The 15,290-nt window shown below is 34.3% G+C and overlaps 1 protein-coding gene across 1 annotated transcript; it reads left to right on the plus strand.

Annotated features, from left to right (window-relative positions):
* Nucleotides 1-465: 465 nt before the first annotated feature.
* LOC140833948 (apoptosis inhibitor 5-like protein API5) lies at nucleotides 466-12,406 on the plus strand. The gene is made up of 16 exons (XM_073198488.1): nucleotides 466-682; nucleotides 780-941; nucleotides 1,592-1,691; nucleotides 1,774-1,839; nucleotides 6,183-6,295; nucleotides 6,377-6,451; nucleotides 6,635-6,784; nucleotides 7,418-7,483; nucleotides 7,570-7,635; nucleotides 8,241-8,351; nucleotides 8,722-8,808; nucleotides 8,894-9,000; nucleotides 9,373-9,487; nucleotides 11,506-11,571; nucleotides 11,880-11,968; nucleotides 12,059-12,406. Exons 1-16 carry the CDS (start codon nucleotides 596-598, stop codon nucleotides 12,237-12,239), a joined length of 1,641 nt encoding a protein of 546 aa, XP_073054589.1. The 5' UTR covers nucleotides 466-595; the 3' UTR covers nucleotides 12,240-12,406.
* Nucleotides 12,407-15,290: the final 2,884 nt, after the last annotated feature.

Raw genomic sequence — 15,290 nt, forward strand, 5'->3', positions numbered from 1 at the left:
AATTAAATTTTAATTATGTTTTTAAAAAGTACAAATAAAATGAAAAATAAATAGATGAGAAAAGAATGAAAGTTTGTATTGAATATGTGAATTTGGGAGATTTCTCAATTAAATGTACATCCAAATCTTTAGGTTGAACCAAAGACTTTTGTTGACATTTTATTGTTGTACATTAGGTTATAATTCTTGTACTTAATAGAATTCCATAGAGTCATTAAAAGTCTATTCACATTTTGAATACTCATAGACTTTTGTAGAGTTTTTAAAAGTCAAGTTTGAATACCACATGACTTTTTAAAATTCTACAAAAGTTTATATTGAATACCACTAAACTTTTATGGAGTATATAAAAGTCTAGTTTGAATACCTCTAGACTTTTAAACTCCATAAAAGTCATTAAAAGTCTATAACCAATACACCCCCCTAAATTTATTACACCAAACATAAGGATTTTATATCGAAGTAATAAAATCTTAATATTTGTGCGAGTCTCTCTTGTGAATCTCATTTCCCCCACCATGCTTAAACCCTAATCCTATCTTCTCCAGACCGCTAAATTTCACTCTGACTATCGAATCCAATTATCGAGTAAATTATGACGGATACGACGGAGGATTCTGGAGAAATCGAGAAGCTCTACGAGTACTGCGAAAAACTCAACGAAGCCAAAGACAAGTCGCTAGTCAGTCGATCTTTATCTCTGTTATCTGTAAGATTTTGGGGGTCTAATTTTGGATTTCCTGTTAACAAATGCCTCCTCTTTACTTTTTCGGGAGCAGAATAAGGTGGATTACGAGGGAATTATAGCGGCCGCGAATGGAAGTGTCAAGGCCAAGCAATTGGCGGCTCAGATGATACCAAAGTTTTTCAAATTCTTCCCAGACCTCTCGGAGCAAGCTCTTGACCAGCATTTGTATTTGTGCGAAGATGAGGAGCTAGGGGTAAGCGTTTACTATCAATTTAGCTTCTTTTTTTTTTCTTCCTGGAGGGATATTATAGTTTTGGTACTTTGACTTTTTCTCTTTTTTTTTAAAATTTTTTGCACTTAAGACAAAGTAGAGCTGACATCGCTGCTGCTCATGCTATCGATTTTTGAAAGATTATTCCTTGGCATCAATTAAGAAATAATCGTGTTAGTTCCATGGGAAAAAAACTCAGGCGTGATATTTAGGGCTATTATTGTGATTTATAGTAAAGAATGTTGTTTTTTTACTAAATAGATTGCAGCTTTAGTGAATTAAGTTATTTTTTAATTATATTTTGTAAGAAACAAAATATATTAATAAATTGATGGTACTAATACAATTGAATAACGAGATAGTTTTCCAACCGTCCAACCGCTCCTATGAAAAAGCGAACTGAGATCCTAATTTGAATGCCTAATCTCTTCACATTAAGTTAAATTTGATTCATTAACATCACCATTCAAGGATACTGTAATGTATATATGAAACTGAAAAAGAAAAATGAAAAGGGAAAACCTATACTATAAAGACTTGTATGTATAAGCAATATGGTTAATTGGATTGAATATCTACCAAACCTATGCCCTTTGGAATATTACCGTATCTTAATTTGTTCATTGCTGAAGGTTCGAGTTCAAGCTATCCGAGGGCTTCCCTTTTTCTGCAAGGATACACCTGAACATCTGGCAAAAATTGTTGATATACTTGGTCAACTTCTTGTAGCTGGTATACAAGCCTTGATGTTTGTTCGCATCTTTACAGTTTTTTGTTTGTTCTTTAGTTTGATTGAACATTTTGGTGATTGTAGGAGATAATGTTGAGCGCGATGCGGTGCATAAAGCCCTTATGATGTTATTGCGGCAGGATGTAAAGAGTAAGACCAGCTAATAAAATTAACCATTTCAGGAGAAAAAAGTATCTGGAAGTTATTTCAAAGAATAATCTGGATGTTATACATTCTTTCACTTGTTACGGCACGATCAAAACTTACTCTTGTTTGAAATTTTAAATTTTTTAGAAAGTTGGACATTTCCTTAAAAATAATAATAATAAAAAAAAATTGGGCAGCATGCAGCCTGAGCTGCATGCAGCAGCTCACCGTGCGCATATGTATTGCAGCACGATCAAAACTTGCTCTTGTTTGAAATTTTAAAATTTTTAGAAATTCGGATATTTACTTTAAAAAAAAAATTTAATATAAAAAATTGGGCAGCAGAATGCATATTGCAGGACAATAAAAACTCTCTTGTTTGAAATTTTTAACTTTTTGGAAATTCAGACATTTCCTTCAAAAAAATTTAATAAAAAAAAAATTGTGTAGCATTGAGCATGAACTGTACGCAGCAGCTCACCGCGCGCGTGTGTGACTGTCAGCTGCAGTCCACCCACTCTACATGCTTTTGTCAAAAGCACAAAGCGCTTTGCGCTTGTTTGAGTTTTGCGCTTTAAGTGCGCTTCATAGAAAAACTTTGTTTTTTTTTAAAAATATGATAGATGAGAAATCACGCACTAAAAGTGTGATTTACTCCTCTAATATCTCGTCGCCTCTAACCAACGTCTGTAACGACCATGGGCTATCCCGATGTAGGGTCTTCTCGTTCACGGGCTTTCTCATGCGCCGTCACTTATAGAATATCCCACTCCTGGAAAGTGGTTTCTTTCGCCTTTCTCAACACTCGAACCTAGGATTGTTTTTAACGACCATGGGCTTCCTCTGGGGCCTTCGCCCGTAAACGGGCTACCTAGTAGCTCAATTGCTACCAACACTCTAGGAATCTAGCTACTTAAGTCTGGAGGTTCTGAGTTCGAGTGTTGGGAGAACCGTAGTAAACCATTTAAAAAAAAGTCTTTTTTTTTACGACTATGGGCTATCCCGATCTTGGGCTCTCTCTGGGCCTTCTCCCGGAAACAGTGTGTTACGACTTACGACATCTCCTTGGCCTTTTGCCCTCACATTTTATTTGATACTTGGAAGATGAAAATGGTGATAATTTCAATATTCGATATCTCATGTTTCATATTTTTTAAAATAAAATGATTTTATTTCTTTTTTTTTAGAATATTTTATTTATTTCTCTTTACTAGCGTGGGCTTCGCGTTGCGCTTTAAGCTCTAGGACACCTGAGAGCTTTAATGCGCCTTGCGCTTTTGACAACTATGATGTTGCCATTTTCTTTTTTTACTTTTTATTTTTTTAATAAAAATTTGTTTGATGTATGCAGGCACCCTAAATTATATTGGTTCTGCCATTTAGCCTTTGCAGAATTTTTTAAAATAATTTTCTTTAAATACTTCATTTCTCACTCCTTCAAATGTCATTCATTTCAGCCTTCTACACTAATCTTTGTATTAGGAAAAAACATTCTCCACCAAATTTTTGTTCCGTACTACTATTATAATCTCACACACACTAAACGCTTCATTTATTCTAAAATTTCTGAAGATCGTAGTCTATCTAACACAAAACATTCCAGACGACAAAACAAACAACTATACAACATAGGATCCTGGTGAAACATTATTGATGATGGTACTGCAACATCAATATAAATTAGCCGAATTAGTGAAAAGTTCTTATGAGAGTGGACAAAAAAGGTCAATCAACTAAGAACGTGCCGTTGGATACACTTAGCTTGTCAATGATTATTTATCTAATGACATCCGAGATGATGCAAAAGAGATGGCCTAAATGTGCTCTTTGCCCCTACTGGTGCGTGTTGTGTCGTAAGGATTTGGAAACACAAGATCATATGCTAATTCATTGTAAAGTTCACTAATGAATTGTGGGTTAGGGCTTTGGAAGAAATGAGACTGGTTTGGGTCGTGCCGAAAACAACACGAGATTTGTTTAATACGGATCTTGGACAAATGCTCGGCAAAAGAGGTAATTTTTTTGGAGAGTGATGATTCATGGAATTTGTTGGGCAATCTGGTTAGAGAGGAATAGAAAATTTTTTGAAGAATTGGAAGACGACACAGAAGAATGTTGGGAAAAAATCAATATCAAAATATTAAACTGGATTGGATCTCATAAAGAGTTTCATGGCTTATCGATACTTGATCTTCTACGAGATTGGACTTATGTGTATTGTTAATTGAATGTTTTTCTCTTTCTTGGTAGTTGACCACTAGTCCACTTCATGTAATGGAAAAAATCACATATTAATAATATTATTATGTTTCTTATAAAAAAAATGATTATTTATCTACTGAGTCGATGTATACTAATGACATGTTCCGACGACGATTCAGAATGAGAAAAAAGTTATTTTTTTTGCGCATAGTCTATGAATTTGAAAATCATCCTGATGGATATTTTAAATGGAGGGAAGATGCAACGAGAAGAAAAAGATTATTGTCGCTGCAAAAATGCACAACAACTATCCGTCAACTAGCTTATAGAGTTCCGGCTGACCAATTGAACGATTACCTGCGGATGGGTGAAACAACTTCCCTCAAATACATGTCCAACTTTTGCCAATGTGTAATGCAAATATGTAGAGGTCTATACTTGAGAAAACCCAATGCAACTGACATTGCTCGTTTGCTTTAAATGCATGAGCAAAGGCACAGTTTCCCAGGCATGTTAGGAAGCCTTGATTGCATGCATTGGGCCTGGGAAATTGTCCCGTCGCGTGGAGGGCCCAGTACACTCAAGGCAATCATGGCTACCCAAGAATTGTTCTTGAGGCGGTCGCGTCTGCCGATTTGTGGATATGATACTTTTTTTTGGAGTCGATAGGTCTCGTAATGACATCAACGTGCTTAACAAATCTCCTCTTTTTAATAACGTCTTGGAACGAAACATATCGGAGGTTAATTTATTGTGAACGGTACATAATTCACAAAATGATACTACCTAACGAATGATATATATACCCGAAACAAGCCACTTTCGTAAAAAGTTTTTTCTTGCCCCAGGATTCCAAAGGAATGAAATTTAAGGAAAGACAAGAGACTGCAAGAAAGGATGTCAAGCGGGCATTTGGAGTGCTCCAAGCTCGTTGGGTAATTATAAGAGGTTCAGGGCGACATTGGTTAATGGATAAATGCGACGAAATCATGTTTACACGCATTATTTTACACATATTTGGGTTGTATTGGATACCAGATTGGCATTGTATTGGATACCAGATTGGCATTGCTGCAATGTCTATGTTTCAAATTATCAGAATGAGAACTACATTGTCCATGAGCATTGTAACATACTGGGGATTTATGTATGAGAATGCTTCACCGTCGAAAAGAAGATTCCTACATTGAACGAACCAAATAACCCAAAGTCGAATTAACTGAATTGTTTTTAATTAACCAATCCAATCCATTTTCCATTAAAACCGAAATAACCGAGCCAAATTAAAACCGATTATTTCGGTTTGTTAAGCGAATTAACCGAAGTTTTATGAAAAAAATTGAACGTATACATATTGCACACAATGCAACCAGGCAAGAGAATGAGAAGATATTGATGCATTACTTTCTTCCTTGCTAAACAAAAGAATGAGAATAGATTAGCCAAAGATGAAAGTCAACAACCCAACACAATTAAGGCCTGTATGGAAATTCAATATTGTTTAAATCGGCTTAAGCGATTTTTCGTATCAGTAAGCAAAATCGGACCGATTTAACCACTATCTTTTAAAACCGAAATTTTGAATTAATTTGATTTGGGTCGGTCAATTTGGTTTAACCGACTTTTTTTTCACTTCTGAATTTTTGTTATCAGAAGATGTATATGCTTCTTAATATGTCTTATAGACTCCAAAACCTGGAAACAGTTGTTTATCTGGATGAGTCTTACGGAACACTATGAAAACAAGGATATTCCATGATAAAGCAGTTGGAGTCTGGCCTCTTAAAATTGTTGGTATTTTGTGAAGCAGAGTTGTCCGCATTAGTGGGAATATGATTTTGGAGATCCGATGTAAGATTGATAGTTTGTGCATATGATCAGCAACAATGGAATGGGCTCTACTTGAAGGGAATTATGATTCAACCATATTATTTTAAGTGCAACCAATCAACAATTAAATTTGTTGCTTGAGATAGAATGTTAATGTGTACACATAATTCTGTTGACCTTTTAATTGTGTTTTTAGATGCTAAAGTTACTAGATTTCTCTATGCCTGGAGTGCACGGTCTATGGCTTCAGATACTGCCATTAAAAAGACGAGTGCATGAGTGTATTCTGAAGCGATATACTATGTTTGCCTCAGCTTCATTAACAGCTTTATTCAAGCACATCGGAAGTATGGATGATAGAAATGCCGAGGATCTCAGCACGTGGGAGACCATCCGTGAAAAAGTTTTTTGCTTTATACGAGACAAGGTAGAAATTATTTAGTTTCAAACGGATTTTTTTCCACTGGAAGTTTTGCATTGGGTGAATCTAAATTTGGACATTTTCCAGGTGTTTCCTCTGAAGGCCGAACTGTTGAAGCCAGAAGCTGAAATGGAAAGACACATAGCTAATTTGGTGAAACAGGTAATTCTTGAGCGATGGGGCATCCAAATTAAATTCTTAATCCTTAGTACATTGGTCATACTGTATAGTCTCATTTCTAATTTTTGGGCATATTTTGCTTATAAAGTTGACGACTTCTATAACCTTTTGTTAGTAGCTTATTTACACCACTTGATCAAATACATTGATTTATTCTTGGTCCAGAATTTGCAAGACGTGACTGCAGTGGAGTTTAAATTGTTCATTGACTTTTTGAAAAGCTTGAGCTTATTTGGACAGAACGCGCCTGTTGAGCAAGTTCAGGAGCTTGTTGAAATTATTGAAGGCCAGGCTGACCTAGATGCTCAGTTTAATGTATGTTCATAATTCATATATTCCATCTGGATCCCATCATTATATTTAGCCGTTTGATGTTGCCAAGTCGACAGTTTTTATCTGTTATATTGGTTTGGATTAATGTAATATTTTTACCTTTTTGTTTATCACAATTAAATTCCTTCTTTTTATAATATTCTTTTCAAACTGTTGAATCTGGGTAGTAATATGGCTTCCGAGAATGAGTAATCCTGGTACTGAATTCTCATTTAATTTCAGTACATGTAGAATGGGTTATAAGAAAAGAAATATATAATGTGCGAGATTCTCTAGCATGTACTACGTGGGTTTCAGTTCCTGGATTTTTTCACAATTTTTTATGTTTGTTTCCAGTCAAGACAATTACCTCAATTCTTGGTCTTTGTTATTAGCAAACTTTCCTTAGAGAATAGGTGGTACGAGTTTGTCTGCATGTGTATTATCCAGATTACAGTTTCTTATTTTCTTTCTTAATTTATTACATTATTGTTCTCTTTAAAGAGTTTCTACATAATTTTCCTTTTTTTATAAGTTCACCCTTTTACAAGTGCAGGCTCTTTCTTGGACACAAAAACAGTTTGTAAAGTACATATATTTTTTTATTTTTATTTGACAAGCATCTTCCTTGTTCAGGTTTCAGATGGAGATCATATAGATCGGTTTATATCTTGCCTGCGCATGGCCCTTCCATTTTTCATGGTGCACTATGATAATACCAATCATCACATTTCTTTAGCTGTTGAATTTATGGTATATGTTGATCTTGTGCATATATGTGATTTTAGAGGGGTGCATCAAGTAGCAAGTTCTTCAGCTATCTGAACAAGCAAATTCTCCCAGTTTTTGACAAGGTAATATGTACTGACCAAACTAAATTTTTGGCTATAATGTCAAAATTGAGTGACCAAAAAGTTTTAACTAGCAATGCTTTATTCATTTCTCTTTTAGATACATTCCCATTATTGATGAAGCCATGCTTTGCTTTTCTCACAAGTGAAAATTTCTCTTTTTTATGCTATCACTTTACCATTCTATATGCCTGATTCTTCTTTTTGTCTCCTTTTTATTTCTACTCATTGGTTTCATCAATATAATGTCTCCTTTTTATTTCTCCTCATTGGTTTCATCAATATAATGTTCAAAACTGGTGAAATTTAAGGGTTTACCACATTTCTTATTTTTTTTGGTAAAACTGTGCTTTGGTAATTGCAGAGTCAACATTCTAAGAACCACTTATAGATATAGTTTTCTTACTTTGTGCCTTGATAACAGTTTTTATCAAATTGGCTGAAGCCTGTCCAGCTCCATTAAATATTGTTAAAGAAACTTGCCTTTTTTTATAACCGAGAAGCTTCGAGCTTAAGGCATCTCTTGACATTTTCCTTTTTTTTTATTGTTTCATTTATACATATTTATTTTGAGTTATCTGATGAAAGATTATCAATCTTTGCAATAGCTTCCTGAAGAACAGAAACTAAGCATGCTTAAGAACCTTGCTGAATGTTCATTTACTGCAAAATCTCAAGATTCAAGACAGCTTCTTCCTGCTGTTGTTCAGCTTTTGAAGGTATTCTTTCTAGTTATCATGGATGTAAAGGTGCATGATTCGTGTTAAGTCCGTATTGTCATTTATGCTTTATTCTTTCGTAATCTATTCTTCATCAGTTCTCTGTTGCTATTTATGTGTTAGTCCTAATTTTTTTTGATGAATTATCAAATCATCAGTGTTCCAGGCTTCCAGTGGGACAGGAGATGTCACCTTACCTACTTAACTGAATAAATTGTGGCTTAGCTCTAGGTTTATTATTGCAACAGCTTTGTTTCTGTTTGTCATTGTGGATATTAATGAAGTAATTTGAGTTGTTACAGATTGATGGTCTATTGTTGCATGGATTTACTTTCAGCGAATTCTTTCTGAATTACTCTCTCTCTCTCAGAAATATTTAGTACGAAGAAAGATTGAAGAAATGAACTTCACTAGTATTGAGTGTTTGCTTTATGCATTTCACCATTTAGCTCACAAGGTACAAATACTGCTGTATTTCACATGTGAATCTGTGTATCTTACGATTGCTAAACTGACTTCCAGATGTATTCATGAATTTATAGACTCCTAACGCCTCAAATAGCCTCTGCGGCTACAAGATAGTCACTGGACAAACATCTGACAGGCTTGGAGAAGATTTTTCAGAGCAATATAAAGACTTTACAGAGAGGTATTTGTGAACTAAATGGTCATCAAAATCTTACAATAAACCAAAATTTGGAATGATTTAGATGGACGCTATGATTAGTCTTCAGTTTGTGATCTATGGAAATGAGTGCAGTTGTGCTACCTGCCTATGACAAAACTGGGGAGTATGCCTATGCTAAAACTATAATGATTGTTGTATGTTAAAAAGTTTTTTTACTTCGTTTTATGGAGTGAGAGGGTTTTTTTGATTTTTTTTTTATTTATTTGTGTAAACCCCTTTTTCTTTAATCTCGGACTCCTGAACAGCTTCGTAGCTTCTTTATTGAACTAGTTTCTTCCAGGACTTGTGCCATTTATCCTTCAAAATTTGATCACTAGTTTATTGATGCAACAGATTGAGCACCATTGAGGATTTATCTAGAGCAATGATTAAAAAATTGACCCAGGGTATGGCGGATCATAATAAAGCAATGGCTGCAGCAAAATTAGAAGAAGAAAAAGACGTGATTGTAAGTCCTCCCTTAGCAACAATGATATTGTTATGATGCCTCCTTTGCATGGGCGGAGCTGGCTATATTATAATTTTTAGACTCAAAATTTTAAATTTGTATTGCTAATATTACATGCCTAGCTCCTCACACTAAAGCCAAAAAACAACAAATTTTTTTCCTTAATAATTTATAGACCCAAATATTAGACTAAATTTTTTAAATTTTTACGAAATATTGCTACCTAGATAGACCGTCTGTAACCTTGTAGCGCCCTTACCCGAGCCACTACTACACAGACTAATAAACATGCAACACTAAACTTAATAACAATAATTAAACAGCGGAAACCAAATACTTAATCATCTTACAACCCAAACGAAAACAAAACAATAACAGCAGTCTTAAACATTAATACAACCACAGAAAACCTCCACTGGATCACCGCCGAAAACCCAACTGCTCTAGCCACTGCCCTGGTCGTCCGAACCGTCCAACCTAAGACCTGTCCCGTGGAATGGGGTGCCCAAGATGAAAACAAAGACGTGAGCGACAATCGCCCAATACAAAAATGTACGAGTACACAAACTAATATGATGCATGCGAAATATGCTCAGATATCAAGGATCAAGTCAAGAATCTCATGCTCAGTCTAGAGGCGCCTGAGTGTGTAGTCTCTGATCTGTCCTAGGCATGTTTTGACTCCCACACTCATCATCAAGACGTGGACCTGCAATGTCCAGGTCATCAGAGCCCGCGGGTCCGTCGGACACTGTAGCTCTCGATGCCCCATCGTCCACAATGCAGAATAGGGCTGAGCGGCCCCAACAAACGAGGTATATCTCAAAAGATATCAGGCTCAACATGATATGTCATGCATAATATACCAAAGCAGTAAAACATGTATCATGCAACAGATAAATATGTAGCATATAAGTGTGTATACTGCGCTTAGATATCTCAGTCAGTACATCACGTACCTCACTAAAATAATCTGACAGAAAGCTCTGAACCTAGACAATACCAACATAATGAAATCACTAACAAATCAGATAAAACATGCTACAAAGATTTCCCTAATGATCCTTAAATCACTATCTAAGGATTTAGGATTATACCTGCGTCCGTCGTCAGCCCGCTGATGATGTCTCGATCTCAGTTCACCGACCCCTTCTCGAGTCGATACTAGCTCCGAAACTTCCGACACCAAAGTGCCCTAGAAACTGGCTAGAAAACCTAAGGTACAACTAGAACTCTCTCTGAAGAATGCGGTGAAGGAAACAAAAGAATCGGCTTCCATTTATAGGCTGCATCCGCACTATTTCAGAAAATCCGAATCAATCTTATCTACCACGTGTCAGAATCTCATTTGTGTAGTTGGATTTCTCGAGATAATGTAATCCAAAGTAGATCGGTTTATCCCTTTTTAAATTTGGTGGATACAAGCAACTTGATCCCGATTTATCAATTTCCCTAAAACTTAATTAGCAACTCATTAATTATCTTTTAATTAATACTTCATTCAAAACAAATATTCGGGTCATTACAAACCTCTTGTACACTGCTTTCTCCTCATGAGTCTCGAACTTCATATGCTTTGATTAACATTCATTCCAAATCATATTACTTACTGATTCATTTTCCATGTTTTTCGATAATTCAATTGTTTTTAAATTGTCTTTTTTCGATTGGAAATTAATTCATTTATAATTTTTTACGGTAGAGTTTATATTTTCTATCAGATTTTGTTTTAATTGCGGGTTCTGTACGCGTTGTTCTTTGCCATTTTTCCTGCGTTTCCCATCAACTAACAGGTCATTCTGGCCGCGTGTAGCTTATGTTCGAACCTTTGGACACATTATTATAACTGTCTATCAACCGGTGTCTTTTTTGCTTTATTAATTATATTAAGTTTACACCGTCAAAAATAAATTATATAAAGTTTACACTGAACCAAGATCTTGGCTCTGTCATGCTCCTTTCCAACTTAGATGTTTTTATAATTCGCTCATAATTTCACCTCGTCTTTTGTCTTGCAGAAAAAGCAGAAACAGAATGCTACTATGGGACTTCGTTCCTGCAACAACATACTTGCAATGACCCAGGTGAATGCTTTTTCCAAATTATCACTGTATTTATCAGCTGATTCTGGTAGAGACCTTTAATTATACTTATGGCATTCGATAAACAATTTCTTGTAAGATATAATGTGAACGGGTTGTCCAATTTTAAAAGAGTTTACGACAATACCCTACATTTTTAAATAGTGATCATTATCACCCAAGCTTTAGTTTTATATTCGTCAGAGGTTATAACCACACGAGTCTCTCTCCTTTCCAACTTCAGATCTTCTCTATTTTTGATGGTGACTCTTCTCATTTATCTCATATGATACATCATGATCTGCATTCAGCCTTTGCACTCGAAAGTACCTTCATTCATTGGTGACAAGAAAATTACCTTGTCATGGAAAGAAACCACCCCAACTGTTGCTGCTGCCGGGTAACAAAAAAATCCCAGACGTTTTTTTAACAACTATTACCTACCATTTTGCCATTCTATTTGTTTATCAGCAAATGTTTGTCATTCCAGTAAAAAACGAAGTGCTGCCAATATATCCAGCACTAGTGCGCCTAAAAAGGGTAGTGGAGCAGGACTTCAGAATCCACTTCTTAACAAGGCATTTGAAGGGTTAAACGAAGGAAGAAGTAGAGGTCGAGGTCGAGGTCGAGGGTGGAGGGGACGTGGTGGTAGAGGAAGAAGTTACCGTTAAAATGTGGTCGTTTCCTTGTGACATTTTCTTATGTGCACATACTTTTAACCTAGCTCTTGGGTTCCTTTAAAATTTATTTGATGGGTTCCAGTAGTCGGTTTACCTCTTGCATTCCCTAATGACAACTGTTGAGTTTCTAAAGAAGGGATAAATACATTTGTGGATGATCTCGCAGCGCTATATCTCTATGTTTGCATAATATTTCTTATATATGATCTATATAATTAGTAAATCATCGATTGGCAATACTCGTAGCCATATATTTCGTCGAAAATTTTCGTTCAGGGGGTTCGATATAACACTATGAACAACTACAAAGATACATTTTTTTGTGTGGCTAGAGCAGTTCAGAAAACATAGCTATCGACATATAAATATGTTGGTAACACATTATCCGAGCTAATGTACTTTGTATCTTGTTTTAAATCGACAAAAATGATTGGATTTATAGATTATGAAAAAATGATAAAAATAAGAAGTTTGAGCGTTTGATTAATTAGTAATATTCGTATTTAATTTTTAATAAAATATCAAAAAAAAAATTATTAGAGAACTCAGTATCTCTATTCATTTATTTGAATTTTGTAAAGAGGAAGTTTGGACTAAACAAAAAAATCCTGAAGGGAAACAGGATTTTTATTTATTTATCAAAATGCTATAGTTACATTTGAAAAATCAAAATCTTGAGATCAGTTGTGAGATTTTACTTAAATTGAAAAGGGAACAGAAACAAAATATGAGGTTAAGAAATACCAAAACTGTTTTTTTTTTTTTTACAAAGTTAAAAGCGAATATGTATATATATATTTTATTGAATTCAAATACTATAAGATTCAAAGTAGTAGCGGTTTTGGTATGTTTTCAAATACTCTATATTTTATACAAAATATAACGCTAAAACAAAGAAAACACTGGAAATTAATGACAAACTCCCGACACAACTTTGTACTTACAAAAAAGAACGAATTTAACAAAATATAAAAATTACAATAAATTTTTCTGAAATTTTGAGTGAAAAGGCGTAAAATACTTGAAAATAGACTAAAAACATGAAAAATGTCTGAAGATAAAAATTGGAATTTTGCAGAAAATTTGCTGTTTGTTATGAAAAAGTAAATATTTATGATAAAAAGGTAAAATTATCAAAATCTCAAAATTATCAAACTGCACACTTTATAATATTTTTCTCTCAACTCAATTGTGATTTTCTTCACTAATGAGATATCTATTTATACAATTTCTTCATAAATAATCCAAAAATAAATTCATCATTACATACATCATCACACACTAATTTTCAATATTTACAACTCTTATTTTCAACATTCAAAACATATTTTTGAACACTCCCCCTTATGATGATGATCATGATACATTGATTGTCCTCATTACGTGTTTTATACTGTCCTCGTTAAAAACCTTACTAGGAAAAATCTATTGGGATAAAAAACATAATAAGGGAAAAAGAGTGCATTCACGTAAACTCTCCTTCATATTGACACGAATAATTCTTCACAAGTTTCGTAGATTGCGCATCCAATATTATAATATACTTTCTGAATATTGTCGTAGGAAGTGCCTTTGTGAAGAGATCTGGTGAGTTTTCTCTTGATTGAATGTGACGAACATCAATATATTTATTCTTTTCAAGCTCCTTGGTGAATGCGAAGAACTTAAGAGGAATATGTTTAGTTCTGTCGCTTTTTATGTATCCTTATTTCATTTGAGCAACACATGCATCATTATCTTCATATAGAATCACAAGCTTCTCGTCGAATGATAATCCTACATGAGATTTGGATATATTGGGTCATTGATTTTAACCACACACATTCACAGCTGGTTTCATGTAGTGCAATAATCTAAGCATGATTTGATGAAGTTATTACGAGTGTTTGTTTCTTTGAATGCCAACTACTGGCAGTGCCTCCATGAGTAAATATATATCCAGTTTGGGAACGTACCTTGTGTGGATCAGATAAGCATCCAGCATCGGCATAACCAATTATACTTGGATTAGCATCTTTTGAATACAAAAGTCCTAAGTCTATCGTTCCTCGTACATAACCGAATATGTTTAATTTCGTTCCATTGTCTCTTTGTTGGATATGTGATAAATCTTGCCAATAAATTTATGGCAAAAGATATATCAGGCCTTGTACAATTTGTAAGATACATAAGGGCACCGATAGCACTTAGATATGATATTTCTTGACCAAGAATATCTTCATCATCTTCACATGGACGGAATGGATCTTTTTCTATGTTTAATGATCTAACATCCATTTGAGTACTTAAAGGATTTGATTTATCCATATTAAAATGCTTAAGGATATTTTCTGTATAATTTGTCTGGTGAAAAAATATTCCACATTCTTTTTGTTCAATTTATAAACCCAGACAATACTTTGTTTTTCCAAGATCCTTCATTTAAAATTCTTCCTTCAAGTATGACACAACTTCTTGAATTTCCTTATTCGTTCCGATGATGTTTAAATCATCAACATATACAATAATAATTACGCATCCGGATGTTGTTTTCTTAATGAAAACACAAGGGCATATTGAATTATTTACATATCCCTTTTTCATCAAGTGATCACTTTACCGATTATACCACATTCGGCAGGATTGCTTTAGCCCATATAACGATCTTTGTAATTTCACAGAATTACAATCTTTGGATTTTGAACTTTGTGCTTCAGACATCTTAAATCCTTCAGGTATTTTCATATATATATATATATATATATATATATATTACTATCAAGTGATCCATATAAGTAAACTGTAACAATATCCATAAGACGCATTTCTAAATTTTCAGATACCGCCAAGCTCATCAAATACCGAAACGTAATTGTATTCATAACGGGAGAATATGTTTCTTCATCGATTCTAGACATTTGAGAAAAACCTTGTGCAACAAGTCGAGCTTTATATCTTATTATTTCATTTTTCTCATTTCGCTTTCGAATAAAAACTTATTTGTATCCAACATGTTTTACACCTTCAGGTGTAAGGACTATAGGTCCAAAAACATTACGTTTA

Source organism: Primulina eburnea, chromosome 6 (genome assembly GCF_022965805.1).
Source record: "Primulina eburnea isolate SZY01 chromosome 6, ASM2296580v1, whole genome shotgun sequence".
NCBI classification, from domain to species: domain Eukaryota; kingdom Viridiplantae; phylum Streptophyta; class Magnoliopsida; order Lamiales; family Gesneriaceae; genus Primulina; species Primulina eburnea.

Excerpts from the sequence above, each read along its gene's own strand:
- LOC140833948 (XM_073198488.1), top strand. The coding sequence starts at position 596 with ATGACGGATACGACGGAGGATTCTGGAGAAATCGAGAAGCTCTACGAG. Across the intron at positions 6,785-7,417 it reads ACCTAGATGCTCAGTTTAAT|GTTTCAGATGGAGATCATAT; the intron begins GTATGTTCATAA and ends TTCCTTGTTCAG. Across the intron at positions 9,488-11,505 it reads AAGAAGAAAAAGACGTGATT|AAAAAGCAGAAACAGAATGC; the intron begins GTAAGTCCTCCC and ends TTTGTCTTGCAG.